At 44.1% G+C, this 20,088-nt stretch overlaps 1 protein-coding gene across 1 annotated transcript in view; it reads left to right on the forward strand.

Annotated features, from left to right (window-relative positions):
* Positions 1-20,088, forward strand: part of AQR (aquarius intron-binding spliceosomal factor) — a 198,646-nt gene that overhangs the window by 36,101 nt on the left and 142,457 nt on the right. Inside the window, exons 11-13 of the mRNA XM_077464777.1 lie at positions 10,866-10,982; positions 11,059-11,172; positions 15,765-15,868. Coding sequence (XP_077320903.1) covers positions 10,866-10,982; positions 11,059-11,172; positions 15,765-15,868 — 335 coding nt within the window. The remainder of the gene's footprint in view (positions 1-10,865; positions 10,983-11,058; positions 11,173-15,764; positions 15,869-20,088) is intronic.

Raw genomic sequence — 20,088 nt, forward strand, 5'->3', positions numbered from 1 at the left:
CTGCAACTGGCATTGGGCTACACATGTGATCAGTTAAGACACTTAACACTAACACTAGACATTTAATGGTTTAACAATTTGTTGAAGACCCCAGAAAATGTGACAGCTACCCTGACATTACTGGAATATAACTTTTTTTTTTTTTTTTTGTTTTTTTTTTGATGGGTTTAGTTTCACTTTATGATTTACTGCTGTTCATGGGCTCTGGGCTTCAGCAAACTGGCAGCCACCAGCAAGAAAAAACAGGACCAATGCTGGAGGCAACGTACTGCGCACATTAATGTTTGTAGCACAATTATTAATGTAGAATGTATGTTACTTGCTAAACATTATTTTTTTTATCAGGTTGTTAGGGGTAAGGTAATAACCGTTTTGCCAACCCCCCAAAGTGAAATTTACTGGCAGGACACCAAAATTTACAGACACCACCAATATTTAAATTTTTTTTTGCTGGGAAGAATCATGACATTTGCTGACAGAGCCACATTTGTTTTACTGACACTGCAAAAAAAGTAACTAACATGCCTGCTTTCAGTGCTAAACAGGGCAAATATCAATATTTAAACTATAAACATTAGGGGTGCACCGAATGGGTTTTTTGGTGCCGAAACCGATACCGAAAATGAAAAATACACTAGGCCAAAACCGATACCGAAACAGCACCGATACCGAAAATGACTGTTTTTTAAAAAATATTTCCATACAGCAGATGGTCAGAGACTGGGGACATGGTACAGGAGATGGTCAGAGACTGCGGCCATGCTACAGGAGATGGCCAGAGACTGCGGCCATGCTACAGGAGATGGCCAGAGACTGCGGCCATGCTACAGGAGATGGCCAGAGACTGCGGCCATGCTACAGGAGATGGCCAGAGACTGCGGCCATGCTACAGGAGATGGCCAGAGACTGCGGCCATGCTACAGGAGATGGCCAGAGACTGCGGCCATGCTACAGGAGATGGCCAGAGACTGCGGCCATGCTACAGGAGATGGCCAGAGACTGCGGCCATGCTACAGGAGATGGCCAGAGACTGCGGCCATGCTACAGGAGATGGCCAGAGACTGCGGCCATGCTACAGGAGATGGCCAGAGACTGCAGCCATGCTACAGGAGATCAAAGCAGCCTCACCAGTTCCCCTCAGATGCAGCCTGCCTGATAAAAATACATGCACAGTGTTTTCCATGTATTCCAATGGCTTTAGTTCACACCATGCAGTAAATTTCCTGTGCGGAAACTGACTGCATGGTGTGAACTAGAGCCATTGGAATACATGGAAAATACTGCATGTATTTTGTGCAAAAAAAAAAAACACACGGAACTGCATCTGGTGTGAACTGGCCCCAAGCAAGCTACCTGGTTCAGTTCCAACAGATTTCTATTGGGAATGATCATATCGTTACCTCTACTAGCAATAACTTAACCCTTCCCCATACTATCACATGGCAATAAAAACCTAGCTGGGTCAAAATCAAGATTATTATTATTATTTTTTTTTTATATGGTCAATAAAGGGAGTACAGCCTTTGTCCTGTGACCTGGTTTTATATAGCATGGCTACATTCACACAAGTGGCCAGAGGTAGATAGTTTCAGAGGCAAACAAATTACTATTTTGGATGCAGCAGCACTGTGGGCACAAAACTTGTGATTTAGCTGCGGACAAAACTCTGCAATGCTTGCCCTGGGCACACTCTTTCCCCCTCATGCAGCTTGCCAGTGTCTGAATGCAGCCTTACCCATGCCCGGATCAGTGCGGTGATCTCGGTGTGTCACAGAGCTGTGCATTGAATTGCCCGGGCGGCTGCAGTAACAATGTCCCGCCTCCTGTAATCACGTCATGCTGATTCAATGTCTCGCCATTGGATCAGTGTACCGTCCGTCACAGGAGGCGGGACATTGTTACTGCAGCCGCCCGGGCAATTCAATGCACAGCTCCGTGACACACGGAGATCACCGCACTGTCGTAAAGCAGGAGGGAGGACTGGGGACGAGCCAGGAAAACACCCCTGCAATGGGCGGCACCAGGGGGGCGGAGGCCCGCCCAGGCTCCTCCCCCATTTTCGGCCCCATTATCGGCAGGATTTTCCTTGAGGCAATTTGCAGAAAACACAATTTTCGGCCGATATGTTTCGGCGGCCGAAATTTCGGTGCATCCCTAATAAACATGTAGCTAGTGCTGTGTTTAAGTTAAACAAATGTCAAATTATATTTCTCTATCATTCATTGATGGACACAGCAGCTCTTCTTGACCTTAGGGTTATATCGCCCCTTTAAGAGAGGATTAGGCAGAACGTGTTAAAAACAGCAACACTTGCACAGTACCGCCCAGGGAGCTGTCCTACTGGTAATAACACTGCATCCAGCAGCTCAGTTTTCTGCGTAGTGTAGAAGGACCTGGCTCACTGAAGGGACCATTGGTCCTGGGAATTTTTCTTTCTTTTTTTTTTTTTTTTTTGCATTTTTGATCCTGTGATCTACAATCAACAGCCGGGCTGGGTGACAGGCTGCATAATATAGATCCTTGTAGTCTCCCCAGCCTAGCCATCGAGCGTGAGCAGACCCTAGCTATGCACTGGGTCAGCCACGACATGCCCCTTTCTAGTCCAAGGGTGGGGCCGGTGAGCTATATGCTCCGGAGCACACACATGACCGGGCTACGACTGTCTGTGTCACAGTATGCCGTGGCCGACAGCCACCCCGTAATGGGTCTGTGGTGGAATGCGTTCAGCAGTCCCGGCAGGAGGGGTATGTACGGCTCCACCTGTTTTAGCAGGATGGAGCAGCTTGGCATTCCCTGGGAGGTCGACTAGGGGGTCTCTCACTCTCCCGTTCTTCTCTCCCTGTCCCTCTTTCCCTCCTCCCCATGCTATGGGCCGCTGTGTGACTGGGCATGAGGTGCGGTGCACTTATCTGGCTGGGGGTCCTCCAGGGGGGCTCCGGGCCTTGGCAGGGGGCTGTTGGATTTTGGGGTCTGCTCATTCTTTTCCCTGTTTTTATGGGCCCTGGAGAGGTGTTCATGCTGTTCGCCATGAGGGGAGGCCGCCGCGTGCTCCGTGGCCATTTTCTTGAGGCCGCAGCCATTTTCCTGTAGCCTTAGTCAGGATATGTTGCCAGGGTGGAGGTGGCGTAAAAAATGCCCCCTCCCCCCACTGTCTTCTGGGGAGAGCTCTGGTTCAGACTCGGGGCCCCACTGTGACTGGCGGCCCCTGTTCTGACGTTTCAGAGGATGCAGACCAGGACCGTTTGGACAGTGAGGATAACTCTGTGTCCGGGTCAGCCCAGAATAAAGCGCTAGTAGGAGCAGTTATTACAGCGGTGTGGGATACCCTGAAGATACAGGATATGGCAGGGACATCTGCAGAGGTGTCGATCCCTTTTGGGTCCCACAAACCGGCCCGCACTGCTAAGGTGTTTCCGTTTTTAAATGATTTTGATAAGTTCATTCACAAGGAATGGGGAAGCCCTTTTTCAGTTCCGAGAAGGATGGCATTGCATTACCCTTTTGAAGAGCCTCCTGTCGTTGACCCCCAACCCCCCCCCCCCCCACCCCGGACTCCTGCCTTCAAGGACCCTGCCAACAGGAGGGCCGAGGCAGTAGCCCAGTCCATGTTTACGGTGGTGGGGTCAGCGTTACGACCAGTGTTGGCCACGGCCTCTGTGTTGCAGACGCTTACTGAATGGGCAAAATTGTTACACCGTGAATTGGAGAAGCAACAGGACTGGCAGACCAGTTGGCGCATGGCCTTAAGTATGTCTGTGATGCGGCCCTCGATACAGTCCCCCTGCTCTCTAGAGCATCAGTATCAACAGTAGTGCTACGGCGCTTAATTTGACTGAAATGCTGGTCTGTGGACCGGGCTTCTAAGAAAGTACTGGCGAATTTGCCCTTCCAAGGGTGAGAGGTTATTTGGAGCCTCGCTGGATGACAAGAATGTTACCGGTGGGAAGAGCACGTTGCTCCTACAGTCCAGGAAGGGTAATGAACAACGCCGTAGGCAAGGGCCCTCTTTTTCTACTCAGAAGTGGCTTTTTTTGCCCATGCGGGTCGGCAGATAATCGTTCCCAGTCCGACAAGGCGCCTGCTGAGGGACAAAAGCATCCCTGGTTTCGCAAGCCAAACAAGCCTGCAAGCAAATCTGTTACCGCATGAAGGTTTGCACCTGCCCAACTCTCAGGTGAGGGGTTGCCTTTCGGGAGTTTGCAGCTCGGTGGACCTCCCTAGTTTCCGACCAATGGATCGGCGAACTGGTTTCATCAGGATACAAGATAGTTTCTTTCTTGTCTACCAAACAGATTCTTTCCCTCCAACCTTCATCTCCTTCCAGGTCGGGAGGCCCCGTTTGGGGCAGTACAGGACCTGCTAGTGTGCGGGGTGATAGTACCTGTACCGACGCTGAAAAGGTTTCAGGGATTCTACTCCAATCTGTAGTGCCAAAGAAGGAAGGGGTTCGTCCAATCCTGGATCTCAAGGCCCTCAACAGCTTTGTGAAAGTACAAAGGTTCAGAATGGAATCAGTTTTCTCCGTGGTCGCTGCACTCCATCAGGGGGACTTCCTGGCGTCCTTGGACATCAAGGACGCATACTTGCATGTACCCATATGCCTCAGGCATCAGCGGTTTCTACGATTTGCAGTCAGGGAAGAGCACTGCCAATTTTTGGCTTTCCCTTTTGGCCTGGCATCAGCACCCCGGGTCTTCACCAATGTGTTAACCCCAATGGCATTTGTCAACCATCAAGAAGGAACAAGGAGCACGGCTGCAGCATGGGAGGTTGCTCACATCCTGCAGTGGGCAGAGCGATGAGTGTCGGGCGTAGAAAACTGGCAGGCGGACTACCCAAGTTGTCTGATGCTGGACCAAGGGGAATGGTCATAGCATCCGGATGTATTCCGGCTCATTTGCTTAAGGTGGGGCACACCAGATGTGGATCTATTGGCTTCTCAGCTCGATCGGAAGGCACAGAGGTTGTGGCCAGGACTAGAGATTCCTGGGTGGATGCATCGGACGCGTTGGTGGCTCCATGGGGGTATTATCGGTTGATTTATGCCTTCCCCCCCTCCTCCCACTAAAACTTCTACCACGCCTGCTACGCAGAGTGGAGGCCGAGGGGATTCTGGTGATTCTGATTGCCCCAGATTGGCCTCAGCGTCCTTGATATGCCGACTAGTAGGAATTGTGGCAGATGTTCCTTGGCGGCTGCCGATGCGTTAGGGCCTTCTATCACAAGGTCCAATACTTCATCCTGCTTTACCGTCAGCATAGCTGTTGAAAGCCAGGTGCTAAGGGACCGAGGTCTGTCAGATTCGGTAATTTCCACTATGCTGAGGGCACAAAAGTAATCTCGGAAGATTTATCATCGCACGTGGAGGCCTACATCTCCATGTGTGAGGAGATGGGGTGGTGTCCACGCACATACTCAGTTTTTCGAATCCTGCTATTTTTGCAGCAGGGAGTGGCTCAAAAACTTGCTTTAAGCACCATCAAGGGGCAGATATCAGCCTTGCCTGTCTTCTTTCAATGACCCTTGGTGACTCACTCATTGGTGAGTACATTTGTGCAAGGGGTTCGACATGTGGCCCCTTCGGTTCAACCACTGCTGCCTCCATGGGATCTGAACATGGTGCTGTCGGTTCTTCAGAATCCGCTGTTTGACAATATTAGGGAGATTCCCTTGTTGACAATTTCTCAGAAAGTAGTCTTTCCAGTGGCGATTGCATCTGCCAGGAAAGTTTCTGAATTGGCAGCCTTGTCATGCAAGTCTCCCTACCTGGTTCTTCACAGGGATAAGGTGGTGCTGCGTCTGCATCCCTCTTTTCTTCCAAGGGTGGTTTCGTACTTGCATACCTATGTCCTAAGCCGTCACATCTAAAAGAGGTTGCTTTGCATTCCCTGGTCGTGTCCGGGCTCTACGAGTTTATCTGTCTGCTATGGCTCCTTTCCGGAGGTCGGTCTCTGTTTGTATCGGTGGCTGGTCTGAAAAAGGTCTGGCGGTCTCGTCGACCACCATCTCCCGGTGGAGCAGACAGATCCTGGTTCAGGCTTATGCCTTAAAGGGCTGCCCCCTCTTTCCTGTCACGGCACATTCCGCCAGGACACTTGGAACCTCCTGGGCTTTCCGACATCAGCCGTCAGCCTTCCAGGTGTGTAAGGCGGTGACTTGGTCGTCCTTTCACACTTTCACTAAATTTTACAAAGTTGACGTGAGCGCATTTTCACATGCTTGCTTTGGCCGCAAGGTTTTGCAGGCGGCTGTGTAAGGTTGCCATTCACACTTCCATTTAAGTTACAAGGTTGTTGTGAGCGCATCTTTGGATGCATACTTTAGCCGCAGGTTTTACTGGCGGTCCGTTTAAGGTGGCAACTCCTCTGTTGAAGAGTCCTCTTTGTTTTGGGTGAAGTAAATTTTTGCTGTTTCCACCCCTCCTCTTTTGACACTGTGGGGACATTCCTAAGGTCAAGAAGAGCTGCTGTGCCGTCAATGAACGATAGAAAAAAGGTTTTTTGTACTCACGGTAAAATCCTTTTCTCTGAAGTTCATTGATGGACACAGCACCCACCTCTCCTATTTATGTTTGTACTGCTTTTGACAAACTGAGCTGCTGGATGCAGTGTGAGGGGTTATAGCCAGTAGGACTGCCCCCTGGGTGGTAGTGTGCAAGTGTTGCTGTTTTTAACATTTTCTGCCTAGTTCTCTCCTAAAGGGGCGATATAACTCTAAGGTCAAGAAGAGCTGCTGTGTTCGTCAATGAACTTCAGAGAAAAGGATTTTACGGTGAGTACAAAAAGCCTATTTTCTCCATTTACATGGTACAGGAGAGAGTCAGAGGCTGTGCGGACATGGTACAGGAAGGAGTCTGTCTCTGTGGTTGGCTCTGCTCCTGTTCTATCTGTCCTCCCTCCTCCATACTTGGCTCAGTATAGGGGAGGCCGATCAGCACATAAAACATCCAACTGACCTGGATGGATAGTCACTGTCAGTCCCTCCGTTCAAGAATCCAGGCTTGGGCAGAGATAAACCTCCTCTGCTGTGGCGGGGCTCCACCAAGAACGAGTGCCTGCCATTCAGAACTATCGCCAGGCAGCGCCATCATGTCACCGCACATGTGCCCGACCAGCTGAGTTTTACACATTTTCCCTAGCCCGGCAGGATTCAGAACGATGCATGCGCAGTTGCACTGTCGGCCAGCAGCCATCTTTTTTCATGGGGCACTGCTGTACGTGATGGGCATTTACGGGCTGCCGTAAATTAACACTGTCTGATACCACACTAACAATTCAAATTTTTTGTATTTTTATTGGATACACCCATTAAATATTCATAGTGCTTTGAAGAAAGTTTGTGAACCAATAGCTTAATTACTTCAGCAAACGCTAATTGGAGCCAGTAATTTGCACACCTGGAGTCCAATAAATGAAGTTTAGTTTGGGGTTTAGAGCTACATTCATAAGACACTCAAATATTTTAAGAATGCTGTTCATAAAAAAAACTAAAGTTTAAATTGTTCGGGAAGAATGGCACAGAAGGGACTCGGCTTGCCAACATCAAAACATCATCCCAACAGTGAAGTATGGCCATGGAAATGATTAATAATTATGGATTATCCTTGCGCCACAATGAATGAATAAATAAATAAACAACAGGAAAAGAAACTATGGTTGCAGCAAAACACCGGCAGGGGTACAAACCCTCCCCTAGATGCGTATAATATCAAATTAATGAGTGGTGTTGCGCTCCACAATAAACAATAAATGGAATAAGTAAATAAATATATAATAATAGTGCACAAAAATAGTATAAATAACTGAATATAACTACTCAAAGCTCATTAATTCAAATGTACACCTTCTAAAGTGCATCAGTACAAAGCAATGTCCAATCCAGTGCAATGTGAATGATTGGATACTCCGAACATAAAGAGTAAAGTGCATACAGTGAGAATAAATCAATACTAAAAATCCAATAAAGTTTGAAATGTCTCAGTCCATAAAGTGCATACAGTATCAAAAACAATTAGTAAAGAAAGATGAATGTGTCTCTATCTATAACATCAACACAGTCCATATTCAATCATGCAGTATGTGAACCCATACTGTGCCATGAAATAAATTTGACTCCGTGAGCAAAAGAATAAATCCACCGGTGATCTTGTGAATCCTCAGTGTCCACACACTGAGTGCAATGGCTACCTTTACCTCACTGCTATAAGGTAAACAGCATTTATTAATTCCAGCAGTTACACTGTTGTCAGCTGGTGTAGGTATTACAGGCAGTCCCCTCTAGGTGCTCAGCCATAAACCAAAGATCATATCCGTAGGAAAAAAGGAGCTCCAATGGTGAAGTATGTACTATCAATTAAATTTTATTATAAAAAGGACACAGTCCTGGGTACTCAGATTTATTCGCTTAATTCAAAGGCAAAAAAATACAGCATAAAACGAACGAGCTCAACGAACAAGCTCCACGCTCGTACTCCGGACGTCACTTCCGGTATCCTCCTAAACCAGTGATGGCGAACCTTGGCACCCCTGATGTTTTGGAACTACATTTCCCATGATGCTCTGGCACTCTGCAGTGTAGGAGAGCATCATGGGAAATGTAGTTCTAAAACATCTGGAGTGCCAAGGTTCGCCATCACTGTCCTAAACCAATCCTATGCGTATCGTCACAGATCATGTGACTTCATCAGGGAATCCCTTCATCCAGGGATCTGTGACGATACGCGTAGGATTGGTTTAGGAGGATACCGGAAGTGACGTCCGGAGTACGAGCGTGGAGCTCGTTCGTTTGTGGAGCTTGTTCGTTTTATGCTGTATTTTTTTGCCTTTGAATTAAGTGAATAAATGTGAGTACCCAGGACTATGTCCTTTTTATAATAAAATTTAATTGATAGTACATACTTAACCATTGGAGCTCCTTCTTTTTTTTCCTATGGATATGATCTTTGGTTTATGGCTGAGGGGACTGCCTTGTAATACCTACACCAGCTGACAACAGTGTAACTGCTGGAATTAATAAATGCTGTTTACCTTACAGCAGTGAGGTAAGGTAGCAATTGCACTCAGTGTGTGGATACTTTATTTCTGAGGATTCACGAGATCACCGGTGGCTTTATTCTTTTGCTCACCGAGCCGATTTTTAGTATTGATTTATTCTCACTGTATGCACTTTACTCTTCATGTTCGGAGTATCCAATCATTCACATTGCACTGGATTGGACATTGCTTTGCACTGATGCACTTTAGAAGGTGTACATTTGAATTAATGAGCTTTGAGTAGTTATATTCAGTTATTTATACTATTTTTGTGCACTATTTATTATTATATATTTATTTATTCCATTTATTGTGGGCCGCAACACCACTCATTAATTTGATATTATATGGCCATGGAAATGCCATGATTTGGACTCTTTGCTGTCTCGGCACCTGAATCACTTGACATCATCGAGGGGAAAATGAATTCCATCTGGACACTGTTCCCTCGTAAATACTATGGTCACCCTCTGATTATATTCTGCAATCTTTCACATCTTCAATCTCTTCCTCTCTTCTGACATCTTCCCCAGCTCTCTAAAACATGCACTAATCACTCCCATACTTAAAATCCTCAATGGATCCCACCAATCTTAACAATATAAATCCCATCTCCTTGCTCCGCTTTTCTGACAAACTCCTTTGAACACATGGTCTACAACCGAGTGAGCTACCACCTCACTAAGAATAACCTTTTTGTTCCCCTTCAGTCTGGATTTCCCCTCAATACTCCACAGAAACTGTTCTCCTAAAACTTGCAAATTTACCAATGGCTAACTGGTCACTACTCTGTACTCCTACTTCTGGAGCTCTCTGCTGACCTTGATACGGTTGGCCACCCCCTTTTAAAAAAACCAAACTCCACTCCCTTGGTCTCTGGGACAGTGCTCTTCGTTGTTTCGCATTCTACTTATCCCACCGCACCATCAGTGTCACTTACAACTCTGCCTCCTCCTTTCCTCTTCCATTTTCTGTCTGGGTCTCCCAAGGTTCTGTTCTTGGCCTTCTCCTATTCTCAATCTTTACTTCCTCTCTGGGTCAGCCAATACCATTTCTGCGCTGACGATACTCAAATTTATATCTCTGCCCCTAAGCTCACTCCATCAGTCTCCTCATGCTTCACTAATTTAATAACAGACATATCCGTCTTAATGTCACACCACTTCCTCAAACTTAAATCTATCCAGAACTGAGCTCATATTTTCTCCCCCACATGCCACTTCCCCTGATTTCTCTGTCAAGATCAGTTGCACAACTATCAACTCCTCCCCACATGCCCCGGTGCTAGATGTAATCCTAGACACTGAACTCTCCCTTCGGGCCCACATTCAACCACTTTCCAAAGCTTATCCACAGCAATATCTCCAAAATACACCCCTTCTTAATGAATGACATCACAAGGCTTCTAATTCACTCCCTAGTTTGCTCGTCTCGACTACTGTGACATCTTCCACAATGGATTCCCTTTTACATAGGCTATCCCCCTTCAGTCAATCATGAACGCTGCTGTCAGACTATTAACTTACCCAACCATTTTGTGTCTGCTACCCCTCTCTGTCAATCCCTTCCTGGCTGTTTACAAAATCCACAACTCTGCCCCAGCTACATCACTAATTTAGGCTCAAAATACCAACCATATTGTTCTCTTTGATCCTTCCAAGGCCTCCTGCTCCCTTGTCGCCTTCTCCTATGCTCGCCTCAAGGACTTCTCTCGAGCCTTTCCCATCCTCTGGAACTCATGACGCTTTTCTAGCTTAACGCTACCTATTTAAGTATTGTCGGTGTAATTTTGCACAATATTGTTAATATTTTCCGCTCTGGTTCCCCACTCAGGCTTTACTTCCCACCCGCCGGTGGTTCAATACAGTGCTGGATGATTCTCACCTGGTTGTACACTGCTATTTATCCAGCCTCTGCAAAACAGAGGAAGAAGGACATTTGTTTTCTCAGGTACGGTACTAATGTTTAAGAAATTGGATCAGGGGATTTAATTGTATGCACTCACTAATCATGTACCTTTTTATAGCTTCTAGACATGTTAAAGTTCTATGCTGGCTTTGAAATTAATGACCAGACTGGTAATGCACTGACGGAAAATGAAATGACCACCATTCACTATGACCGCATCACTTCTCTACAGGTATGTCTAGATTTCCAGGTATAAATTCAAAATCACTACAGACCAACTGTTTTACAGCCAAGGAAATATACAGTTCATCCTAGCGATCAAAATCTAGAATACCAGCAATAAACATGTTTGGAAATCTGCTGACTCTGCTCTACTTACACTACAGTATCAATTTTACATGCTGACAAAGTGATGAAGATTGGAGATCATGTTTATAAACGTATAAAAGTATGCCACCGAGAAACCAAAATGGTGTAGACAACAATTTTTGATCCATAAATAAAAAAAAGTTTGTAGCCTTCTTAAGGGTGCCTTAATCGGTTAACAGTGACGCTTGCCTGATAGTGACTGTTGCCGATGATGGGGCCCTTGCACCTGCTCTGAAATATTGCTTTATTTATGTGATAAACATTGCCTCCTAGAGCACTGTTTCAATCTTTTTGTCAGTTAAGGTGCCCTTTAGAACTGGGCAAGATCCCTGGGCATGCCAGTCTGAGGACTCATTTATACCAGGAAGTGCGCCCAAGCACATGCTTTTTTACATGTTAACACGCGTTGCATTTTTTTTAATTTACACGCATTGCCGAGATACATGGGGGGGGGGTCATTAGGAAATGGCACCCACCTGCAGAAGGGAGCAGATTCTTGTGATATTGTACGTGTTACCTCACTGCCCCTTGTGTGAACAAGCCCTAAAATGTAGTCTATGAGTCAGAGTTCATTGATCTTAGGTTGTAACTCTTCTCCCTCCAAACTGTTCCCAAACCCCTACTCCTTCTAGCACAACCAATCCCAAATCCCCCATCCTCACGCAAACCCCCCTGTTCCCAAATCCCTACTCCCTGTTGATTTTAATGGTAAAATCATGGGGGAGGGGGGGACCGGGAAGGAGGAATATGCATGTGGGGTCTTGAGCATCAAGGAGGCATAGCTGAGACCTGGTGATGTCACTGTGTCTGCAGTAAGTGGGGTCCAAGGCATGTATTTTATTTTTATTTTTTCTTGTGAATGTTATTTTTTTAACATATTTTATTTTGAGGTGTAGGGAGGCTGTCATTAAAGCAGACCTTGCATTTCATGTAAGGACTAGTTTATTTATAGATGGTGTTCATCGGAGTGGTAACATTCACTAAAAGTTACTGCTTGCGATATGAAGGTCACTTGACTAATTTTTCAGAAATATCGCATGAGATAATAAGAGTCAATTCATCAAAATAAAATATTGATGAATGTGAGGTAAATACCGCAAAAAAAATTGATAAATCATTAGTCAATTCAATAAAAACACACACACATTTGTTATTTTATCACCTAGTCTTTACTGGTGGTATTTAAAAAAAAGTACAAAATAACAATTACAGGGACTCTGCACTGCCCAGGAAGTGAAAATTATGAAATTTATCAGTGTGAAAAGTTCTCTTCTGAGGTTAGGAATGAAAATAAATTGTAACAATTTATCAGAGTGAGATTGTTTTGTGAATGAAGGCACCCTAGAATGTTTTGATAGTTTCACAATATTGCTTTGTGCCTTCTGGTGCACTGCAAAAGAAATGAAATTGTAAAAAAAAAAACACCAAAAATAATGCAAAATTTGAGTGCTAAATATCACAAAACATAAATATTTACCACATTCATTAACGCATGTGTTTTAGTGAATCCACTACTCTTGAGATAAATAACGCATGAGTTATTTTAACTCAAACATTCATGCAGTATTTATCTCTTCGTAAACTGACCCCAATGTGCCTTTAAAAAAATGTAAATGAAAAACTTTAAATCATAGTGTAGCGCTAAAGAACAAACTATTACATAGCAATATGTGATCATAAAATATTTTAACCAATCACAAAACTCATATAGTGTGCAAGAAATACACCTTAAGTGTATAATTCATAAGTGTATATAAAAAAAGTCCAAAGACAAAAAATAAAAAATAATAAAAGTCTCTGTATAAACGTTGATCGAATCCAAACGTGAGATAAAGGTCACCATCCACCTTCCTTAAATGAAACTAACATGCAGACACCATGTGGTATTCCCGTCACCTTTCAAGATAGAGGCTTACCAGATGTAATAGACCCACACGAATCTACACTCGGAGGGTCACACAGGCTTGTGTACTCGTATACGAGATTTTTAGACGTAGTTTTTCCAGGAAAGTAGCGAATCAGACTGGATGTCTCGGCTAGTTGACAAATCCTTCAGCAGTAAAATCCAACTCAAATAGTATTGAACCCATACAAAGAGAAAATAGGGGCCACAATAGTGTAATTCCGTTTAAGAAAAATATTTAATAAAAAGGTAATAAACTTACATGTAACCAAAGAATCAAGCGCTTAGTCAGTAAAAACAGTGCTACAGCAGGAGTCCCGACGCGTTTCGTCCTCCACAGACGTCATCTGGGGTAACACTCCACTGTAGCACACTCACTTTTATATCCCCCCTTTCAATCTGGGCGAGAATTCCATCTGCCTGTGTCACCGTATATTACTTCCGGTTTAAGATGGCGCCCGGCGTGCGTTCCACGCCTCGCTCTAATATTACAACAAAAATCCGCCAGCGTTTTAATGCCATAACACATGCGGAGTAAGCCGATAGATAAAATCAGCCTTAATCCACCTAGAAAGACAAAATACTAAAGATCTTCCCATCACACAAAGAAACCTCATATCCGGGTCATAGCTGAAATAATGACAGACGCCCAATAAGAGGACTGATCACACAGTGGGCGTATCACATTGCATAACTAACCTCATATCCGGGTCATGAGTGAAATGATAACACACGCCATACGTGGGAGACTAATCCCGCGGTGGGCGTGTCCCCGATTAAAGCGTGAGGTTTCCAGACAACGGCGCTGGAACGCAACGTCCACAGGAAGCGCCGGTGTACCTGACGCCGGAAGTGACGTAGAAGGAAATACGTCACCTCCGGTCAAGGCACATCAAACATCGGAACTGACTCAACAGGAAATACGTCAAGACGTATTTCCTGTTGAGTCAGTTCCGATGTTTGATGTGCCTTGACCGGAGGTGACGTATTTCCTTCTACGTCACTTCCGGCGTCAGGTACACCGGCGCTTCCTGTGGACGTTGCGTTCCAGCGCCGTTGTCTGGAAACCTCACGCTTTAATCGGGGACACGCCCACCGCGGGATTAGTCTCCCACGTATGGCGTGTGTTATCATTTCACTCATGACCCGGATATGAGGTTAGTTATGCAATGTGATACGCCCACTGTGTGATCAGTCCTCTTATTGGGCGTCTGTCATTATTTCAGCTATGACCCGGATATGAGGTTTCTTTGTGTGATGGGAAGATCTTTAGTATTTTGTCTTTCTAGGTGGATTAAGGCTGATTTTATCTATCGGCTTACTCCGCATGTGTTATGGCATTAAAACGCTGGCGGATTTTTGTTGTAATATTAGAGCGAGGCGTGGAACGCACGCCGGGCGCCATCTTAAACCGGAAGTAATATACGGTGACACAGGCAGATGGAATTCTCGCCCAGATTGAAAGGGGGGATATAAAAGTGAGTGTGCTACAGTGGAGTGTTACCCCAGATGACGTCTGTGGAGGACGAAACGCGTCGGGACTCCTGCTGTAGCACTGTTTTTACTGACTAAGCGCTTGATTCTTTGGTTACATGTAAGTTTATTACCTTTTTATTAAATATTTTTCTTAAACGGAATTACACTATTGTGGCCCCTATTTTCTCTTTGTATGGGTTCAATACTATTTGAGTTGGATTTTACTGCTGAAGGATTTGTCAACTAGCCGAGACATCCAGTCTGATTCGCTACTTTCCTGGAAAAACTACGTCTAAAAATCTCGTATACGAGTACACAAGCCTGTGTGACCCTCCGAGTGTAGATTCGTGTGGGTCTATTACATCTGGTAAGCCTCTATCTTGAAAGGTGACGGGAATACCACATGGTGTCTGCATGTTAGTTTCATTTAAGGAAGGTGGATGGTGACCTTTATCTCACGTTTGGATTCGATCAACGTTTATACAGAGACTTTTATTATTTTTTATTTTTTGTCTTTGGACTTTTTTTATATACACTTATGAATTATACACTTAAGGTGTATTTCTTGCACACTATATGAGTTTTGTGATTGGTTAAAATATTTTATGATCACATATTGCTATGTAATAGTTTGTTCTTTAGCGCTACACTATGATTTAATATTTGTTAATGATTCACTGTTTTATATCCTTGTGATTGTGATAGCAGCTTTGTTTTTTCTGTTTGGATAGCGCAGTGTCACAGGGTAACATTTTTTTGACTAAATGAAAAACTTTACCAAGCACCATTTTCATCTGAACTAGAAGATGATCTCTTAAGGAATCTTTTGGAGAAAGGCTTATTCATTTTTTCTCTAAGGCTTTAACAGTAATATAAATGTGAAATATATAAGGCTAGCACTTCTAGCATATTATGACACTGACCATAGAAAATCAGGAGGAGCCTGCTCCCATAAACCTTTCCTCCATTTTTTTTTTTGTGGCTATTTTTGTGTTGGTGGGGGTGGGCATAGTGTGTGTGTGTGTGTGTGTGTGTGTGTGTGTATTTGGGTGACCTTTGCATCTCTTTCCTTTTAGAGAGCAGCATTTGCACACTTCCCGGAACTTTGCAACTTTGCACTTTCCAATGTAGCAGCTGTGGATACACGGGAATCCCTTGTGAAGTTATTTGGACCACTAGGGTAAGTGGGTAATGCAGTCTACTTTATTAAAGGTAGTTTGTGATGTAGTATTATGTACATAAATGTTTTATTTAAATGTTAGATTCCAAACTTCTCTCTTTTGTCACTTAGATATCGCTTGTATAAAATCTCTTTCTCACCCATTGAGGGGTGTAAGGAGGTTACCTGAATTGTTAATTTACATTTACTTGGTAAAGTTTTACACATGCTCATCACTGTTTCCCGCCATAAAATGCCAGTTCACTACAGAGACTTTTGTAATATCTGGCCTTACAACTCTCATCTGTTGCCAATTGTTTGGGATTTGTGAGTGCCTGAGGGCTTGCCTTTTACTCTGAACCTTAAGTTTCCTTATCACCTTGTGGTTGCAACATGCCTGATTAAAGATACAGGAGAACAGTCACATTGTAACAAGTTCCCCCGCTCACCTTCTACTAGTGGCTCTGGAGCTGCTTGCAATGCACCTACTGATGGTGTCAACATCAAGAATCATATTGCCCTCTGCTCAAAGAGTCTGTTCTGTCACCGGAGTCCTCTTTAGTTACATCAAGTGTGGCCAGTTTCTCTGCTTTTTCACTGGTCATACAAGGCTTGGCCCAAATCATCCAGTTATTTGCATACTCATGACTGCAGAGTCCACAACAAGCTCCCATGCCCTCCTGTTTGTAGCTGTATGTCTAAAGGCCCGTACACACGGTCGGACTTTTTGACAACAAACATGCAAATTAGCTGTTTTGGAGCAACATCTGACTGTGTGTACGCTCCATCGGACAAACTTTTTCTGTTTTCATCGGACTTTTGTTGGCTGTGCGAACGGACAAACTTTCTGGCAACAAAAGTCCAATGGAGCAAAGTCCGACCGTGTGTACGCAAAAGCATCGGACTTTTGTACAAGGTATGCTCAGAACCAATGCAAAAGATCAGACTACAATACAGAAGTTGACCAAAGGTGGTGCTGGAGTCATTGAATGTCCTCTTTTGAAGTGGCGTCAGTACGTTGTGACGTCACTACGTTTGTGTTTGTTGTCAAAAAGTCAGACCGTGTGTATGCAATACAAACTTGTGGACCACGCCCTTTGTACAAAAGTCCACGGAAAAGTTTGTACAAAGTCCGACCGTGTGTATGAGGCTTTAGTGATTTCTGAGCCATTGGCCTCAGAGACTGGTTGTTAGTCTTTGTCAGATAAACTTCTCCTTAAAGAGTTGCAGTTTTTTGCTATTGCCCCAAACTTAGACACCATTTTGGCTCTCATCAATGCTGTGATCACCAAGGTAAAACTAGAGGGTTATTCTTTAGCTTTGACGAGTTCTGTTTCCATTCTTGGGTCTTTTTAAAGACTGTAAGGCAACAAAGACCCTTCCATTGCATGCACTGTTCTAGTTCTTCCCTGACAAGTTGTTTGGTCCATCAATATGTGGTGAGGTCAGTGGCTGGTGAGACACTGGCTAGTATCTGAGCCAGATACACACAGGTTACATACGCCATGATCGTTAGAGAGCAATAATTCAAGCACTAGACCTGTAACTAAACATGTAACCTGTAAAAAAAAAACTTTACAGAGATTTGTAAGTACTGAAGTTTGGCCCTATCCCACTAGTGTGTGCAATTTTAAAGAATGACATGTTCGGTATCTATTTACTGAGTGCAACATCCTCTTTCACATTATTCAAAATCGGGCTAACGTTAGTGTGTGTGTGTGTGTGTGTGTGTGTGTGTGTGTTTATTTTTTTTTATTTTGTGAAACCGTTTCCTTCCTAATAAACCGCTTTTGAAAAATTGTTGCCCAAATACCATGTAACATTAAGGCCTCGTGCACACTGGATGTTAAAATAACATTATAAAAATGCCAGTAGATTTGCAGTGAGTTTTTCAAAGTTTTTGCAATAGTGTTTTTTTTCCCGGGTTTTAGTTTTTTTTTTTGCATTTTTTTTGAGCAAAAAAGTGGAAAAAAAAACGCTGGTCAGTGACGTTTTTGAGTGTTTAGGGACGTTCATCAGTGCTAGAGTGTTTTTACAGCTGAAAAACGTCTCTCAGAACCCACTAGTTTTGATTTTTATTTTTTTTATTTACTGCTCAAAAACGTTACTGCCCAAAACTTCTGATAACAGCCTATGTGTGCATGGACACATAGGATAACATGATGGAGAGTTTAATGACTGTAGAAAAAGTCTACTGCCAAAAACAGCTGCTGTAAAAACATCCAGTGTGCATGAGGCCAAAAAGTTGCAATGAGCACAATTTTATTCCCTAGGGCAGTGATGGCAAACCTTGGCACTCCTGATGTTTTGAAACTACATTTCCCATGATGCTCCACTACACTGCAGAGTGCATGAGCATCATGGGAAATGTAGTGCCAAAACATCTGGGGTGCCAAGGTTCGCCATCACTGCCCTAGGGTGTCTGGTGTGTGTGTGTGTGTGTGTGTATTTTTTTTTTATTATTGCATTTAAGTGTAAATATGAGATCTGAGGTCTTTTTGACCCCAGATCTCATATTTAAGAGGTCCTGTCATGCTTTTTTTCTATTACAAGGGATGTTTACATTCCTTGTAATTGGAATAAAAGTGGTACAATTATTTATTATTTTTTTTTAAACGGTATAAAAATAAAAGGTAAAATAAGAATTTTTTTATTATTTTTTGAACGTGCCCTGTCACGCCGTGCTCGCGTGCAGCAGCGAACGCATATGTGAGTAGCGCCCGCATATGAAAACTGTGTTAAACCCACATATGAGATATCGCCGTGATTGGTAGAGCAAGAGCAATAATTCTAGCCCTAGTCCTCCTCTGTAACTTAAAACCTGCAACCTGTCGAATTTTTTTAAAGGTCCCCTATGGAGATTTTTAAGAATAAAAGTTTATCGCCATTCCACGATTTTGAAGCGTGAAATGTTGGGTATCAATTTACTTGGCTTAATATTATCTTTCACAATATAAAAAAAAATGGGCTAACTTTACTGTTGCCTTTTTTTTGTTTTATTTTAAAAAAAGTGCGCTTGTAAGACCACTGCACAAAATCCTGTGTGACAGAAAATATTGCAACGACCGCCATTTTATTCTCTAGGGTGTTATACATTTTTTTCTAATGTCTGGCCATATTAAGGGCTCGGGGTATAACGATTATAGCTTACCTAGATGACTTGCTCTAAATAGACTGGTCAGTAGCCCGCTTAGACCAAAGCTTGGTCACCACAATCAACTACCTGGAATACCTTGGTCACCACAATCAACTACCTGGAATACCTAGGTTGGGTCCTCAAGCTAGAGAAGTCTTCTTTAAAATCAGTAAAAAGACTAGAGTACTTGGGTCTGGGTATAGATACAACCCAGAAGAGGTTTTTTTTACCCCAGGCAAAGATCAGCATCATAAAGGAGCTGGTTCAGGTAGTCAGGGCAAAGAAGGGTCCTTCTATTCGCCTTTGTATGAGGTTGTTGGGAAAGATGGTGGCTTCATTGGAAGCGGTTCCCTATGCTCAGTTTCATTCAAGACTGCTGCAAAACAGTATCCTGTCTGCCTGGAACAAGAAAGTCCAGGCGTTCGATTTTCCAATGCGCTTGTCGCCAATAATGCATCAGAGCCTCAGTTGGTGGTTGGTACCCGAGAATCTGCAGAAAGGGAAACCCTTTTTACCAGTTACCTGGAAGGTGGTAACAAATGCCAGCCTTTCGGGTTGGGGAGCATTGCTAGAAGAAACTACTGAAATGGTCCAAAACTGAGAGGACCTTTACCCATCAACATTCTAGAGATTAGGGTGGTGTACCTAGCCCTAAAGGCCTGGACATTCAGGTTGCAGGGTTGTCCTGTCAGGATCCAATCCGACAATGCAACAGCAGTGGCTTAGATCAATCACCAAGGGGGCATCAGGAGTCGTGCAGCCCAGGGAGAGGTAAACCAGATCCTAATCTGGGCAGAAAATCATGTGCCGTGCATATCAGCAATCTTCAGTTCAGGGATAGAGAACTGGCAGGCGGATTACTTAAGTCACCAGCAGTTGTTCCCGGGGGAATGATCTCTTCACCCCGACTTCTTCCTGGCTATATGCCAAAGATGGGGAACCCCGGACGTAGATCTATTTGTATCCAGGTTCAACAACAAGATTGACAACTTTGTATCAAGAACAAAAGATCCACTTGCATGCGGGACAGATGCGTTGGTGACTCTGTGGGGTCAGTTCTCACTGATTTATGCATTCCCTCCTATTCTGCTGCTACCACGACTTC

This window comes from Lithobates pipiens, unplaced genomic scaffold, assembly GCF_037356315.1.
Source record: "Lithobates pipiens isolate NorthernLeopardFrog02 unplaced genomic scaffold, aLitPip1_a1.2 Scaffold_30, whole genome shotgun sequence".
Lineage (NCBI taxonomy): Eukaryota > Metazoa > Chordata > Amphibia > Anura > Ranidae > Lithobates > Lithobates pipiens.